Source organism: Sminthopsis crassicaudata, chromosome 2, assembly GCF_048593235.1.
Source record: "Sminthopsis crassicaudata isolate SCR6 chromosome 2, ASM4859323v1, whole genome shotgun sequence".
NCBI classification, from domain to species: Eukaryota; Metazoa; Chordata; class Mammalia; order Dasyuromorphia; family Dasyuridae; genus Sminthopsis; species Sminthopsis crassicaudata.
This window is the reverse complement of record NC_133618.1, coordinates 541525970-541542892: the sequence shown is the minus strand read 5'-3', so window position 1 is coordinate 541542892 and position 16923 is coordinate 541525970. Positions and strand designations below refer to the sequence as shown.

The 16923-nt window shown below is 44.6% G+C and overlaps 1 protein-coding gene across 1 annotated transcript; it reads right to left on the bottom strand.

Moving 5' to 3' along the window:
* Positions 1–2223: 2223 nt before the first annotated feature.
* Positions 2224–15869, bottom strand: OAZ2 (ornithine decarboxylase antizyme 2). Its single transcript, XM_074294842.1, is given in 6 exon segments — positions 2224–3526; positions 3812–3897; positions 4795–4970; positions 6212–6292; positions 6294–6369; positions 15705–15869. Coding segments are annotated over 6 exon segments (570 nt in total). The 5' UTR covers positions 15725–15869; the 3' UTR covers positions 2224–3395.
* Positions 15870–16923: the final 1054 nt, after the last annotated feature.

Sequence of the window (16923 nt, the reverse complement as noted above, 5' to 3'; positions counted from 1 at the left end):
TGCCCCCCTCCTCTTCCCCGCCCCCTTTATTCAACTCCTTTCCCTAGCCCAACTCCTTGCCATGGTATTCAGCCCATTGGGAACAGGTTGGGCCTGGCAAGAAGGGGGCAGTGTTGCTGTTTATAGCTTGTTCCATTGGAGTTGCTCTGTTGGGTTTGATTTCAGTCTTCCTGATTCTTCCCTTCTGTAAAGTGTACATTACCAAGTTCCTTGTTTTTTATATATATATAAATATATATATATATATATACAAACTGTACTCTTTTTGCCTTTGTACATTCAGGCAAGAAGAGAAAATAAATCTTTTTAAGAGACAATCACAAACCTGTGAGGGCTGCTGGTTATTTCTCCCAAGTGTGTGCCACTGAGATGCACTCAGCTTACTAGTGTCCCCCAAACTGTTTCATCACATACATACTTTCCATGTTTGCATCCTTACTACCTTCTCTCTTTCCAATTTGATTCACATACATAGCCTCCTCTTATGGTTGATGGCAGGCTATATCTGATACTTTCCAGAACTTTGGGTGGGTCAATACAGATGCTTGCTTTTTCCTACTTCATCACCACCTTTGCTTTTTTCCACCTGCAGGCCCCAACCTTTAAGCATTTGGAGCATTTGGGTACTTTTGGGTATATCCTGACTCCAGAGGTTGGGACAGTGGAGATTATGAAAAAGCTGTGCAGCTGAGAACTACATTTTGGACTATAAACCTCCCAAATTTAGGCTTGTACATGCTTTTGGGGATGTATAAGAAAGGAGCTCTTTGTCTACTGACTTCTATCCCCAACAGTTATCTAGTCCATAGGATGATAACTGCAGCCCAAAGAATAATACCTGCTGTAGTTGTCTCAGAAAAATATCTCAGATCTACTCTAAAGAGCAGCTGATGGTTGTGCATAGTTATTAGTCATCTAGTATAAAGCCACAGGGCAGTGGACCATTCTAAAATGTAGGCTCAAGCAAGTGAGTTTAACTCATCTTTCAGGGAGAGGGAAAAGTATGGCCCTTTTTTTTTTTTTTTTTTTTTTCCATTCAGTGGCCCTCACAGGGAAAAAAAATTATCCCCATTCTTGCCTCAAAAGTATTGCCTTACCTAGTGTACAAAGTTCCATTATCTTGTTCTGTCTTTGAGGAGCCACCAGGAGATGGCAGTAAACAACTCCTACTGAGAATCCTCCTCACCCAGTCCACTTGATGCCTTTCTACTTTGGGAAGGAGAAAAGCTAGGATTTGGGTCATTGCTACATTTTCTGCCTATCTGTAGTTGGTAGCGACTTCTGCTCCCTTCACCCCACTCTCATTTTTCTTATTTTGGCATTCTTTTTACTAGGTTTTAACTTCTGTGTCATTGGTCTTACTTTCCATTGTCCACACTTAATTGGCTCCCCTTCTACTTTCTTGGCCTAGCATACAGGTACTGCCCTCAGGGTTTCTTTGAGTGAATTTGCTGAGTTCCAGCCAAGCTCTGTGCCTAAGTCAAAGCAAATGGCTTCAAGGCCACTGCTGTGGGCTGTTTCTAGATATTGAGCCTCAGGCCCAGAAAATAGATAGTAAAGGAAGGAATCCCATAGCAGATGAGAAGGCAAAAGCATCTTGATTTCAAGCTAGATATTACAGAACAGCACCCAGCAGAATACCTAGGTGTAGCTTAGGGCATCAGAGAAGTTCCAACTTCCAGGAGATGGGGAGAAATGTTCACACTGCCCTTGGGAAAGGAGAAACATTACCCAGTAAAGCAAAAAAGGGCCTACAAGTTAAGACACTAGGAATTAGAAGCCGCCTACTTTAAGCATATTTTTGAACTTTCTAAGATCTCTAGCAGTAATGAAGAGTCAGTCATTCAGGCATTGCCTAAAGCTAATCCTTTAGGCAGCAATCCCCACAAGTATTGGCAAGCCAGGTGTTAAAAGTCATCTCCCACAGGAGCACCTCAAGTTGAGCCAGAGCCTCTCTAGGGTATCACTAGTAATGTCTTCTGGACACTTAATCTCCTGAGTCTGACAAGCATAAATGGGACCCTAGAGACCCTAGGCTGTTAAGGACAGAGGGCTAGCTCTTGCAGAACTATTACTGTTTCTTGGGTAATCCCTCTTCCCAGTTAGCTCAAGGTTCTTTATTGTTCTAGTCCACCCTCTGACTTTACTGTAAGCAGTTGTTTTTAAAAGGCCACTATTGAATCAGTAGCAGATCACACTAGCAGGGGAAAGACACAAAACCACAACTTTAAACCAGTTTATTGACACAGTAACACAACACACCTTTACCACCCCCCCTCCCCAAAAGGACCAACCCAGTTCACCAGCTTGGATGGGTCAGACCAGCTTCCTTTTTGTCTACTTCCTCCCCTCTTCCCCAAGAACAAGCTGTTAAGTGAAAACAAGGGTGCAGGCCGCTTGTCTGCCACTTATTCCCATCTATTTCCCATCTTTCCCAGACTGGATAGGGCAGAATATTATGGCCAGGCTCTGCTGTGGGGAGTGGGAGTTGGGGAGAAGGGCAGAGATGATGTCACTTCATGCGAAGTATCACCCAGCCCCAGTGAATAGTTTTTCCCTACTCCCAGGTCTTGAATTACTTTCTTAGCTCTCCAAGCCTGGGAAGGAAACACTGGGATCCCAGGCCAGCGGCCAGGAGTGGAAACCCCTAGTGCTGGCAGAAGAGCTGAGAGCCAAGAAGCCTGGGCCCTAAATATAAGTCCTGGTGGTGGGAGGGAACTTGAATGCCCCTTTATCAAATGCAGTGGTAACAATGAACAGACTTAAGCCTGCTTAACCAAAGCCAGGATAGCACTAAAGCTGTAAAGAAGGATTCAAACCAGAGACTGGTGTTGCTTATTCTAAGGCAAATGTATATTGGGGACTGTAATGATAGTCATTTGAAAGGGAAAAAAAAAAGTTTTAAACTACATCTCAAGGGATATTATCAGGGGGCCACGCAAGGGGCCCCAAAATTGATGGGCTAAGAACAAAGAAAAATACACAAATCTTTAAAACAAGAAAGACAGACCAAAAGCAGGAGAACTAGAGCCTTAGTGATGCCCGCCAGCCCTCCATGTGGCTTGCCCCTGTGCCCGGACAGCCCCTTCCTACAGGCAATCTCTCTCCCCCAGGCTAGGGGACACCACACAACGCGGTTTAAAAAGCTTCTAATGCCAGTTCATAAACATCTTCATTTACTATTGGTGATTACATGTGGATAATATGTTTATACTGTTCTTTATGGAAAACACATTTCAACGAGTCAACTCCGAGAACACAATTGGGAGACCCTCACCTTGAGCCCTACAGCGTCCTTCCCTTGGCAGCGTGGAGCCCCCTCCACCCCAAGGCTGCCCGACCCTCCCCTAGTCCCCTGCTGTGGCTCCTGTTCAAAATGGCCTCCTCCATTGCATCTAGTCCTCGTCAGATGAGTTCTGGTCCAGGGGGTAAACCATGAACATCACGTCTGGCCTCGAGGGGACACAAGGATGGCCTGGACGCACAATCTCAAAGCCCAGAAAGCTGAAGGTCTTCAGAAGTGGAGCTGCAGAAACAGAGGATGGAGTCCCCCAGTGAGGGATACAGAATAGGAGCTCCTCTCCCATCTTCCACCAAAGGAAGACTGAAGATAAAGCATCTAAAACAGAGCAGTACTCGTGTTTCCTGGTTCAGCAAACTAGGATACCCCAAGTCTCTTCCCCAGCGTTTCCATGACTGCCCAATGGCAACCAGAACCCTAACCCTCCCCACTTAGCCACCACTCATCCTCCCCTTTCATCCCTAATGCCCATTTGGAAACTATATCTTCGGGTCCACTTTAGCTGCTCACCTCTATCCTCCCGGCCCTTCCTGAAGCAGATGAAGACATAGTTCACTTTCATCTTCTCTTCAGCAAACTCCAGCAGTGCTAACAATCTGCAGTGGATGGTGCCCCAGAGGGTATTAGTCTTGGCCAAAGGCCTACACCTCCTAGGACCCACTAAAGTCTTCAAGTTGTTTTTTCATCCTGTGAGCTAGGAGGTTCTAGGGAAGGGGTCCTGTTTTAAGGCCTCTGGGGACACTTACTCAGGAAGCTCAGCTTCTGCTTCAGAAGTACAGTGGGATGAATGAATTCAGGTTGGGAGGAAGGAAGGCCCCAGTTCAAATCCCACCTCTGACATGATATGAGTGAGGCCGTTTTCTCACCTTCAAAATAGGAATGGTACCTACCTATTGGGTTGTTGTTAGCCTCAAATGAGATTATGTATACAAAGTGTTTTAGAGACATGAAAGCATTATATAAATGTCTGCTATTATAAGAGAGACTTGGTTGAATCTGTTGATAAATGAGAGCCCTTCATTTTTGAAGTAAAATCAGCATCTCTGGAGATGAAGTTCAGCAGAGAAAACTTGAGCATCTCACGAGGATGATCTGAGGCCACCAGGAGCCCTGCAAAGGTGTTTCTTAAGAGATGTGCAGAAAGCAATTCTGGGACTGTTGTGAACAACTTGGAGATTGCAGGAAACTTAGCTACCCCACCTCCAGTCCACTGGATCTACCCAGTTTTTCTGAGCAGTACTGTCAACAATCAACATCATAGACAGCTCAGTAGGGGATTTGGCAGGGATTTGGTTAATGTGATACGGATTTTCTTTATAGCCTGCAACAAGGCCTGCCTTACTGGCTAAAAAGATAATCTGTTGTGTTTGGGAAGCCCAATATTGGAGGAAGAGGGCTAGTCCCAGACACACAGGCTTCCCTTGGACAACTAACTCCCACCTAATCCACAGCATCACTTCCAAGGAGCAGCCGGAAAGCCACTCACTCCTTACCCTTCTTTGCTCCCATCAGCTAATAACCCATCTGGGATTTCCACAAACAGGCTCTGGCTGGACAGGACTGCATCCCAGGAAGAGACCTTCACCTCGGTGACCTCATACTGGAAGTGAACAATGTGAGGCTTCCCATCGTGTACTGGGAGGTCCTGGGTCACAGTGAGCTTCTCGTCCTAGAAGGGACATCAGGAAAGAGAGCAAGGTAGATACTATCCTAGGACCACCGGTATGCTTCCTTCATCCTCTACAGCAAGTATTTGCAGAGGATGGTCATCTTGGCCTAATCATCAATAATATCAAATAATCAAGTCAATCAATCAAAATAGAACAGCCAGTAGAAGGGTTAGTTTGAAAGAAAGGATATGCCCAATCCAAATTAAGTTGTTGCTGTGTCTCTGTGTCTAGCCAACTGCTTCCCATTGGGGGAAAAAAGCTTTAGAAACTTTTGAGGGCGTCTCCCTGATAGAACAATGGCTTGGGCACTACAGATAGGTTACAGTACAGTCAGGAATGAGGTTTACAGCAGACTGGGGCTTAGGATCCACAAGACTTATAGAAAAAGTCCTACACTAAAGCTCTTCCAGAAGTCCTCCAGGCCTCCTAGCCAGCCCTGAGTGAAAATTTTCAGATCTTCCTATCCCAGGCTTGCAAAATAGCCAAACATGCCAACAGGCTTTGAATGTTGTTGAAGGGAGCCTGAGGCTCCTTTAGTTCAAGCCACCCAAGTCTTGAAAATGGGAGGGGTACTAAAGTAGGTGTCTAAGCCCAGGAAATGAAAGGGCTGTGAAGAGCAGATCTTATGATCAGATACTTGCAATGAAAAATTACAAGATTTCCCTGGATTTGTATCAGATTTCGTTGACCTGGAATCATTTTGGCTTAAGGTGGGTCTGCGGCTCTTATCCAGTCTATTGGCTCCCTCCTAAATTCCTGCTGGTTTTCTTTCAGGAAAGCAGGCATCTAAGTTCCTAAAAGAGAACATCTCACCTCACCAATCAGTCCTTAATACTTTGCTTCTAAAGTGTTGGTTAGCAAACACTGGAAAGATGATTTGAACATAAGGCATCTTGCTGACTAAGGTGTGCACCTGATTTGAAAGTAAGTCTGGAAAAAAGCCTTGCAGGGAGCCCACTGAATAGCCTTTCCACTTGTAGAGACCTCCTTACAACATAACTGACACAACACAGACTTTCCCCTAGCTCGAGGCTCAATATCCCATCTTCTATGGCAGTTGTTATGCTCAACCTGGTCACTGTGGAAGCCAATTTCTTTCTTGCCTTATTCAGTTCTAATGTAAATAAATAGGCTTGGTAGATGGAGCTTCATCCCTCAAAAGAATTCATAACTTTGTAGCTTATCAAGAACACAGATTATGAAACAGCCCCTGGACTCATTTCCCCATGAACTCCCTTACCTTATATATTAGAGCTGAGAGAGAAGGATCCCTGCCGCCCCCTCGCCCACCGGGGATCTTCGACAGTGGGTGAGGGGCATCAGGAGCACCACAGAGGCCCTGGAACAATGTGCCTGCAGCACTGAAGCTGGGGACAGTTACTCAAAGGTAAAATATTACTGGAAGAGAGAAGAGGTGAAGAGAAATTGGGTTAGCTTAAAGTTTTACCTGACACCCTGACCTAGTATTATTCAACCCTTGAAAATAATGCTCTCATACTTAAAATTCTAAGTCAAACTAAGCCATTGTTCTTCATTGCTTCACCTCTGGTTGCCAACCCTACTTCCCTTTTCTTTGGGGAGGGGGGAGAGGGGAGCGTGGACTTGAGGAAGCCAGCCTTCCTGTGGAGAAGGGAGGCCCCAGGAAAGCCTGGAACACAGCCAAGGGAGACTGGCTGGAGATGACTGACCAGAAGTGCTCACATCTCTGATAAACAAACATCTACAAATAGATTTCTCAAAGGGGCAGCCAGCTTTCAAGAGGAACTCGATCCTTGCCTCTTACATGGCAGAGGCGGACTTTAAGATGGCAGGCTCAGCATGCCCAAGAAAGAAGGGATTACAATTCCCCCCCATCTGCATAAAAGAAGGGATTACAATCCCTCCACCGGCATAAATGTAATTACCCAACACAGACCACAAACACTACAATGGCAGCCCCCAGGCTGGGGTGAAGAGAAATATGGGATCACAAGAAAACAGGAAGACCTATCCCTAAGATGAACTAAGTGCTTATTCCCAAGCCTCCTCATTGAAGCCAGAGGAAAATGGGGGTAACAAAAAGGAGAAATCATTTGCTCAAATCAAGATCAAAAGCCACACATCAAAACTGAAAACTGAACTCTCATAGCTTAACTGCTCCCCACAGAACATTTGGTGCATCACCAAGGTTTTCTACGGGGACATGGGTTTGCTCACTCCTCTAACAAATGCTAGTTTAGAGTGTGCAACAATGGTTGAAGGAAGGATGTCTATATTGGTACTGTGGAGAAGGGAATAGGGGGTGAAGCCTAATCAAGCTAAGGTGAAGATGATATATAGCCATATAGTTAAGATTAAAAGACAGTTCACTAAAACAGAAATATTGGAAACTTGTAATCAGGAGACCTGGGTTCAAATCCTGGCTCTGAAAGTTAAAACTGTGTGAGTATGGTGGTTATTTACTTTTTCTGTGTTTCAGTTTCCCCATGTGTAAGACCAAGTATTCATACTTGCATACTCACCTCACAGGATTATTATGAGGAACTAGCTTTATAAACATTAAGCACAAGTTTAATGGGAGGGAGTTATTAAGGGTAGCTAATAGGAAGGCACTGCAGCATGCTAGTTCACAGGCTTATCAAAGACATAAAAGGGCTGGATGAATCTCTTAATGACATGTAGAGGGTATATCCAGGACTCCTGATTAAAAAAAAAAGACCCACAATCAGTCCAGATGCTTTTTTCTCAGACAGTTGGATGACTCTTTCCATCAACAGCTTACCTCAAAGCCAGTGGCTGACAAGTCAAGCACAGGTAAGAGGCAGTCCAAAGTTCTCCTTACATATATATCTACCACCTGCCCACTGGTCTGTGTTCTAACCAATTCATGTGAAGAAAAGCAGAGTTTCTCATGGTGCCTTCTGCCTAAGTTGAAACTGTATACTACAGTCAGGTCTTTGCATTAATTCCACACTCTGGAAATGGTCCTTCAGTCCCCAACACTACAAATTTTTGTGGAACCCCAAGTAGTGAGTGACTTGCTTTCTTGTTACTACTACCAACCAGGCCACAACTGAGCTTGAGAAAATAAGGGACCAAATCCTAGATCCTTCAATGATACAGCCTGTCTCAAGAGGTTCAAGACCTCAAGAATCCAACTGAAGGCAAATTGACAGAACAATAAAACAAAGGCAATTTGCAACATCACCCACTCTCCAGGAAATCACCTTTAGGCCATACTCCAACCCAGAATATAGCTTAACCTGCCCAGGCCCAAGTATGCATGCCAGAGCACTTTTCCAGACTGTTCTCAAGAACATGACTATTTTTTCTTGGGGTCACTGGGAAACTTGATCCCTTTCTGATGGATCCACTATTTTAAGAAACAGAATAATAGAATATAAGGTAGCCTAATATAGAATATAGTAAGCACAAAGCTGGATTGGGAATCAGCTGGATTCACACCCCACCTCGGTCACTTAATTAGCCTGTGGAACTAACTGGTCCTTGGATCTCTCTGCTTTGCCTATAAAATGAGAGGACTGGTCTAGATGACTTTTCAAAATTCTTCTACCTTTGATAGGCTTTTCCTCAAAGCAATGAACACTCACAATATATGATCATTTGCTGTTCCTGAGGAGCCCTCTCTGATTCAAACTTTTCATCCTTTAGGAATGATATGGTTTTACCTGTCACACACTAGAGAGAAAGCAACTGTCACTGACAACCTGGATTAAGAGTATATATTCAGATATTAAGGCAAGTAATTTTTTTTTCCCCAGAAAAGGCCCAGGATGATGGAGTTTTTTTTTGTTTTTTTGATGATGGAGTTTTTTATAGAACTTCAAACTGAAAGGATCATAAAATGTCACCCTCTAACTTTACAGATGAAAAAACAGGCGCAGAGAGATCATGTTAAACTGTCTAGATACCCCCTCCAATATATATTCTCTATATTATAGCTTTAAAACTGGAAGGGGCCCTGCCCCAAAGGTCAGCTAATCCAATCCCCCTTATTTTACAGATGAACACACCAAAAGTATCATCCCAGAGATTCTGCCTGTTCCCATCAAATGGCAGAAACTCCTAAGCCAACCTGAATGGCATAGGCTCCACCAATTCACAGGCTTGGCCACAAGGTCTGGTTCTATGTATAAAGAAGTTTGCCTGGCAAATGAGGGTAACAATAGAGTCAGAAGAAGGATGAACCTTTTTAAGTCAATAGGCCCTTTGTCTTTTAGTTTTATGAATTCTCTACTCTTCAAACACATGTTTATACCACAATAAGAAGTCACAAGATGGCTGAGAACAATCCTGGAGATCCTTCCCTCCCCCACACAGTCTATACAAAAGATTTAGAATTCTTTCCAGAAAGCCAAATTGGGGAAAACATTTTAGATCCTCACACAAACTACTTCCAGTTTCCTAGGAGATGTAGCTATAGTTTTAGATAACTACAAATTAGATTAACTACAATTAATCAATAATTCTCGGGGCAGGTAGGTGGCGCAGTGAATAGAGCACCAGCCCTGACTTCAGGAGGACCCGAATTCAAATGTTCTCTCAGACACTTAATACTTCCTAGCTGTGTGACCCTGGGCAAGTCACTTAACCCCAGGCTCAGAGGGAAAAAAAAAAAAATCAATATTCTCTCATTATATAATTTATTTGCATTCCCCCCTTTCACTGGCTGTGAGCACACTGCTTTTCTTTCAAAAACTATTTTCATTTCTAAAACAGACTTGTAATTAAACTCAGTAGGCAAAACAAAAAATTAAGGTCATGAAGCACCCCACAAATCCTTTATTCTGCCATAATTACCTATAGTGTTGCAAAGACAGTTGTGGTTAAAAAATTTTTTTTAAAGCCTAATCTAATCTCACCATAAACAATTAATCCAAAATGGAAAAGAGGGGCTTCTACATTTTAAATTGTGATTCTTCAATATAGGAGTGATGCCCTTCACAGAACCTCTACTGATTAGATTTCACTCATGTTGAATCCTGCTCCTAACTGGGCCTAAAGTTCAACCTTTTCCAATTCCCACTTACATCCTTCTTGCTCCACTGTGAAGGTTTTTTTAATACCACAGAAAGGGTGATTTCATAGGCTCAACTCATGAGGCAGAAAAGACCAGGGGAATTAAAGGTCAAATTTATCAGCCTAAACTTAAACACCAAGCTGAACCCACCCTGTTTTTAGAGGCACCATTGGACAAAGCAAAAAGCTTCTGAAAATGGATATCAACAAGTCAACTTGGAAGGAAGTTGGGAGATGTCAGCCTATGGTTCCCAGCCTTTTATTTTCCTAGTTAGGCATTGGCTGTCTCCTGAGAAATATTTCTTGGGAATGTTGCTACTCTGATACCACATCTTGGCAGCTTTTATTCAAAATACGTCTGCAGGACCAGAGGTTATGCTTTCCTATAGCTTGGCTATAGAAACTGACCTTATTTCACGCATTTCTGGGAAAAGTCATATATAAATCATATTTGTGCAATTCAAATTGTGTTGCATTTCAAATGCTCTAAGAGTTTGCCATTTAAAATAGTCACAGTGAATGACTTTGAATAAAGCAAAGATTCCTTTGTTACATGAAAGAAAAACCCCTAAACTTACTTTGACATCTAAATTTTTCTATTTCAGTTTTGCCTAAAGCAAGATAAACCCCAGCCATAAAGCATTAAACAGCATTACTGCTGTGACAGTGTCATGATAAAGATTTCATTCTAGAGGTAACTTTTAGTCAGACTTATCTCAAAAGACTATAATACTCAATTCCAAATGCCCAGTGATTTTCTTTTTTTTTTTGTTCCACATTTGGAACATCATGAGGTTTCAATTACCTGCCACAGGAGGGCTAGATGACCCTGGCAGTCAGATGCCATGTCAATAGGGAAAAGGAATACTATCATCATTCCTGGTATTGTTCATTCTCCCTCCAAAATCACTTGAGTATATGTCTCCAGCATACCCATGTCCCTGGGATCTATCATAGGGACTTTCACCCATATTCCAAGGTTCTCTTCATTTAAGCTACTTTTACAAAGACCAGAGTTGCCTCTTCCAAATCACTGGTCCCAAGGCAAGAGTAAAGATAAACATAGCTAAGGCTATCATCCACCCCAGCAAAGAGTAACAGAAAGGAGAGATGTGGAGAATGAGACTGCTACTGCTAGGAAAGGGGCACCACAATTAAGTTGCTTTTTGCCAATTTCCCTTGCAAATGAGAAAGGGTCCTTGGGCAGAAGCCAACCTTAAGTCATTTCACCAAAGCTACTCTGTTCCAAAGAAGCCTGTGTGCTAAGCACTGTTGTGAAGGAAAAATATGACATCACTCCCAGAGCAATCACAGCTCCAAAACAAATCTAGGGTCTGACTCTCTATGTGAACTATAGTTATGGTGACAACTAAAGAAGGATTTGTGTGCATCTCCATACTAGTCCTTGCTCCTGAGAAATACTCCTTATTAAAATTGTTTGCTATTCTCTATCTTTTGCACAAGGTAGTTATAAATATTGCCAAAACATATGAGGTATTTAAGTAATTATGATCCAAAATCCAAAGAGGAACTTAATTTCATTTTTTAAAAGACATAGGCAGAGACTGATCTTGTCTAACTCTGGTTTACTGTGACACAAGCAACACAAGCTCTTGGCCCCAGCCTCCTTTCCCAGGTCCCTGGATGGAATTACTTCATTGTTTACATAGCACTGAAGGCCTAGAAGATTTTTTTTAAGTGGTTAGATTTCATACAAAGCCTTTTATCATTCTGTTGCTAAGAAAAATTTTACCTGGTTTGTTCCTATCTAGTAACATTTCACAACCCACCTACTTAACAGTTTCTGGTTTATACCCTTCAAAAAGACTTCAAAACCTTTTGAATCATGGAACCCACCTCAAAGCAGCATGAGAAGGTATGGATTACTGTTGGTATTGTTTGTTGGGATTTTTTTTTTTTAAACTAAGAAACAAATTAATAATAATATCTGCCCCACCCCCATCCCACTCCCCTTTCTATATTTCTGAGCAGCTCTCAGAAGCTAAATTTGGATTCATTGGCAGAGTGGGAAATGCTATTAATAACTCACACAGTTTTCTGAAGTGCACCTCCAATTTGGGGGGCTTCTTGACAGTTCCAGGATTGAATCTCTTAAAAGGATGACCTTGAAGACACTAGAAGAGCAAAGTTCCTGCTTCCAGCAAAGTTGCAGTGCCAGGAAAAAAAAGGGGGGGGGGAAACTTCCCTTTTTTTAGAAGACAGAAATTCTATTTCCCAGGAAGCCATTCAGTTAAGATTTTTGTCAGGCAATTGATTTGGCCCTATCCCTTCCACCCTACCCTACAAAGGCCACACAAAACAATTTAACAGAGTTCTTACCAAGACAAGGCTTCATTGTACAGATGGAGAAACTTGGGCCCTCTTACACCCAAATCACAACTAGTCTCTTCATGCTACTCACCCTGCATGATAAATGTAAACTGTCATCTGAACCAAACTCATTCTACTTACCAGGTACCTTGCAAGTCCTCTACAGCCAAGAAAGGCTCTTTAACCTCATACAACAACAAATTTGCTAAAATTTAAATTGCATCTAAAAAGCATACAATAGTTACTTTAAAAATGTTTATTGGATTATATAATGCACCTATGCCTTCTCCCCTAGAGGAACATAGGATTCCCCTATAGAATCTCTATAGGAATTCTGACATTTCATAAGCACCAATCAGGAAAGGAAAAGGAAAAGTCTTGCTTTCAAAACACAACACAGGCTACTCTGCAACTTCTTCCAGGAAACCTAACCTCCTCCTCCTGGGTTTTTTACATGGGCCAGGCCAGCCAAAGATCCCATCCCTCCCCACCCCCAATGGGAGTTTGAACTCCCAGCCAGAGCTCTCAGTGGATACCAAACACCAAGAACATTGACTGAGAAGAATATCTGGCTCTTATCGGAATCCCTAGTTTGTACTCTATCAGAATTCCTTTTAGAGAAAAAAGAGAGGGCCAGAGGAAACTTGTAGAAAAGCTCCAGAAATGTAACTGTCATAATTCAGAGCAATGAAATACTCTCTCCTCACACATATACCCCTAACTCCTAGGCTCCTAGGTCGTCTGATCTAAACCTTGGTTCTTATAACCCCCCCCTCAGGCTCCTTATCCATAAATAATAACAGAACACAGCATCAGAAGGGTCATTATATAATCTAGCCCTACATCTCCTGACAAATGAAGCAACTGAGGCTCAGAAAGATAATTTGCTCAATGTCATGCTCAGAACACTGTGCATGAGATCTTTGTCTCACATAATTCTTCCCAAAGTCCCTTTATTTCCACAGGTCTCACGTTGGGAAAAGTTCAATCTTTTAGCATATAGTTCACTAACGGCCCCCAAAGACCACATCATCTCCCTGCCTTCCCTAAAACACTGCTCTAAACACCTAAGATTCTACCCATAAGGAAGCTGGCCAGCCAAACAAATCTTAAAGGACACTTGGGAGCTTTGTAGGTTCCCGCACCCCCTTACATTCCTGGAGAAGGGATCTTTTGCTTTTTTCACACTGAAACACCAACTCTGCCTCCACCATCCTTTAGAAGTGTCCTGGGTCCTCAGAGCCTTGCAGAGTTCCCCTACATCCTTCATCCCTAGAGGGGCAGCTTTCTCCCCTCCTCCACTTTCACCACCAGCTCTACACTAATACACCAACTCAGCCTCCACTGTCCTTTAGAGAGGTACTAGGATCTGACTTCAAGCTTCCTCTCAGCTTCTCTGAGAATATGGATGAAGAAGAGATAGAAGCCAAAGGGATTGGATAAAGAAAGGTGAGGAAGAACCTGAAGAACAAAACAGCAGAATAGGTTTGTGAGCAGAAGGTGGTTAGGGGCAGTTGGTGGGACAAACTGGTCGGAAAACCAACCAGGAAATGTCGACAAGCTTTATTTCTTCAGGTGGCAAGGAAATAGGTGGGAGTGGGTTGGGCTAGAATGCTGAATGAAAATAGGGGAACGGTAGCTTTTTGCTAAACAAAGATTGTAGTGATGTTTGTGTCTATCATTCTGAAAAGGAACTAGAAGGAACAAATAAGTCCTGAAGAAGAAGGACCCTTGAATGATGTAGATCTGCTGCAGGTGAAGCAACCTAAAATAAACATGGAACAAAAAGCTGGCAGTGAGCAAAGGGTTGAGGCCAACTAAAAAATCTATGGGATCAGACTAGGTAGGAAATGTGAAATAGGGACAGGATAGATATGGGAATGTTAGAACCAGTTTGGGTGAGGAAGAATGCAAAGATTCTGTTTGAGGAAGGGGTTAAATTAAAACCTGATTTAAATGAAGAAATTGAGTTCCATTTGGGAGGTTGAAATGTGCTTTGGGGGGGTAAATCGGTTTGAGGATGAATAAGGTCCAGTTGAAAGCTTGAATTCTGAAGTCTATTTTAAAGGCAGACTGGGCAAGTACAAGTTTGATTTTGGGTGAAAAGTGCCAAGTTTAGGGGTGCAATAGGAATCTTTATAAAAGGAAATTTGGGACAAATTTATTGTGGAGAGGCCATCAGTCTTGTTTGTGGAGAACTAAGGAATTATGATCTAGGATGGGTAGGACCCAAATAAATTGGGGTCTAATTTTAAGAGTAGTGCTACATATATGAGGGAGGTAGAAATAGTCTAATTTAGGTAAAAGCTATAAGGCAATTTTAGAGAAAAAAATGACACTTGGCTTTAGGAGAATTGAGGTTTGAAAAAAGAGTACTGAGGGTAGGCTCTTATGAGTTCAGTTGTTAAAGGACTTTGAAAGGGACCCAGTTTTGGGGGAGAGGGGGAATAGAAGGTAGGTCCTGAATAGAAGACAAGACATAAAGCTAGGATTAAGTTTAAAGGAAAAAAACTGCAAGTAAGGGGATCATATGGAAGGGGGAAAGGTAGACAATGGAAGTGGAGAGTGGAAAGAATGATTGGTCTCAATTAAAAAAGACAAGCACTTGGGAGAAGGAATGGGGGAGGGGGCAAGATAAGGCCTAGTTCATTTTCAAAGAATGAATGAGTAAAATGGGATTCAGTGTTGAGAGATAAGGATAGGAACTCGTTTAGAGGAAGGAAGAATATAGGCCAAGAGAGAAGGAAGAGAAGAATCCATGGATAGTACTAACTTTGAGGGAGGGGTCGAATTTAGGGAGAGGAAAGGAGGACCAAGGCCTGGTTAGGGAAAGGGCCGTTTGAGGATTTCACTTGTATGTGAAGGGGGGAAGGGAGGGAAGGATGGGAACCTGTTAGAGGGAGGAAAGCCTAAAGCTGTGGAGCTTTGAAGGAAGGAATAGAACTAATGGGGGGAGTTTTGGGGGAAAGGCACGAATAAGAAAAGAGGATAGCTTTAGAATGGGAAAGGGGAAGAGGGGAACCCCTTGGTAGGGGATGGGGCCTAGTTGAGGGGGAGGGGAGGATGGAGCCCAATTTAATGGTTAGGAATAGACGGGATGTTCCTAGTTGAGAGATGATGCCTACTTGGGGAAGGGGAAGATGGGCTAAACCAGGTCTAGAGAGACCCGCGGAGGAAGAAGTGGGGTAGGAGGCTTAGGAGGCAGAGATCCAGTTGGGGGAAGGGTAATGGATGGGGCCGATTTGCAGGAGGAGGGGGGAGGAGGGAGAGGGAAGGAAAGGGAGAGGAGGAGGAATAGGGCCTGGTCGGAGGGGAGGGGACGGAAAGGGACGGGGCCTTGTGGGGGCTGCTAGGGGGCGGGGAGCCGGGGCCAGGCCCGTTACCTGTCCTGAGTGTTTATCATCCTTGGCTGCTATGCTCAGGGTGGGAGGAGGAGGTGGCGCCGCTGCCGATGCCGCTGCCGCTGCCGCTGCTGCCGCCGCCGCCGCCGCCGCCGCCGCTGCCACCGCCGCTGGGAGGGGGTGAGTGGGTGGAGGAGTAGGTGAGTGAGCGAGAGTGGGTCAGGCGCGGGGCCAGTCACTGCGGGCTAAAGTCCCTTTAGAGGCCTCGGGCCGAAAGCCTCCTGCTGCCTCAGCGAGTGCCTCCCTCCTACTGACCCTCCCCGGCCGCCACCGCCACCACCGCCGCTGCTGCAACCGCCCCGCCCCCGAGCCTCCTAATCTGCATAGCCCCACCCCCGCTCCCGCCGCGCGGTGTCCTGGGAAACTGGGGCCCCACAACAAAGGGCAAAGCACCACCCCTCCTGCGCGCAGGCGCAGCAGGGATCGGCGGATCGGGGCTTCCCCCCCCCCCCTTGACGCGTCGGCGGCGTACCTCAGCTTTGGGTCGCGAGAAGAAGCTGATTTGTTTTTGTTTCTGTTTCTGTTTCCTGAGGGAACCATAGGCACCACCCCCATCGCCTCGAGACCCGAGTATTACGTCGTGTCGTGGGGGGGAGGGGGTCAACCCGCAGGAGATGGACGGACAGTTTAAAAAAACTGACCCACGGAAGCCGAGGCTGCGGCCGAGGGCGAAGAGGCCACCTCCAGGGCGGGCCCCAGAATGTCAGCTACCGGAGGTCCACCCCCCACCTCCATCTCCCGCTTTGTGCACATGAGGAAACTGAAGCTCAGAGAGGCTTGACTTGTTCAGGATCACCCTGGCTAGTGAGGAGCCGAGCTAGGATTCGAACCCAAGTCTTCTGGCGGCTAGTGCAGTCCAGGTCACAATCAGTGCCCCTCACAGACCACTCCAATCTGTCCCTTCACTTCCTAATCCCTCTAGACCGGTCACTACCGACGACACTCTAAATCACAATTGCTCCAACTACAACTGTCCGAAGTCACAATTGCCTTAGATTAAAAGTCACCGCAGCTGATAGTCAGCCCATGTCACAATTGTCTTCGGTCACAATTACGCCATTTCACGAACAATCTAAGGGCTCTGGAGGAGTGGGGGGGAGTGGAAGCGGTCGGAGGTGTCCGCCAGGCTTTTCCCGGCGCTCCTGCGCCCGGGGGCTCGCCTTTTCAAAGGGCGCCCGTGACATCACGGGGTGATGCCTGG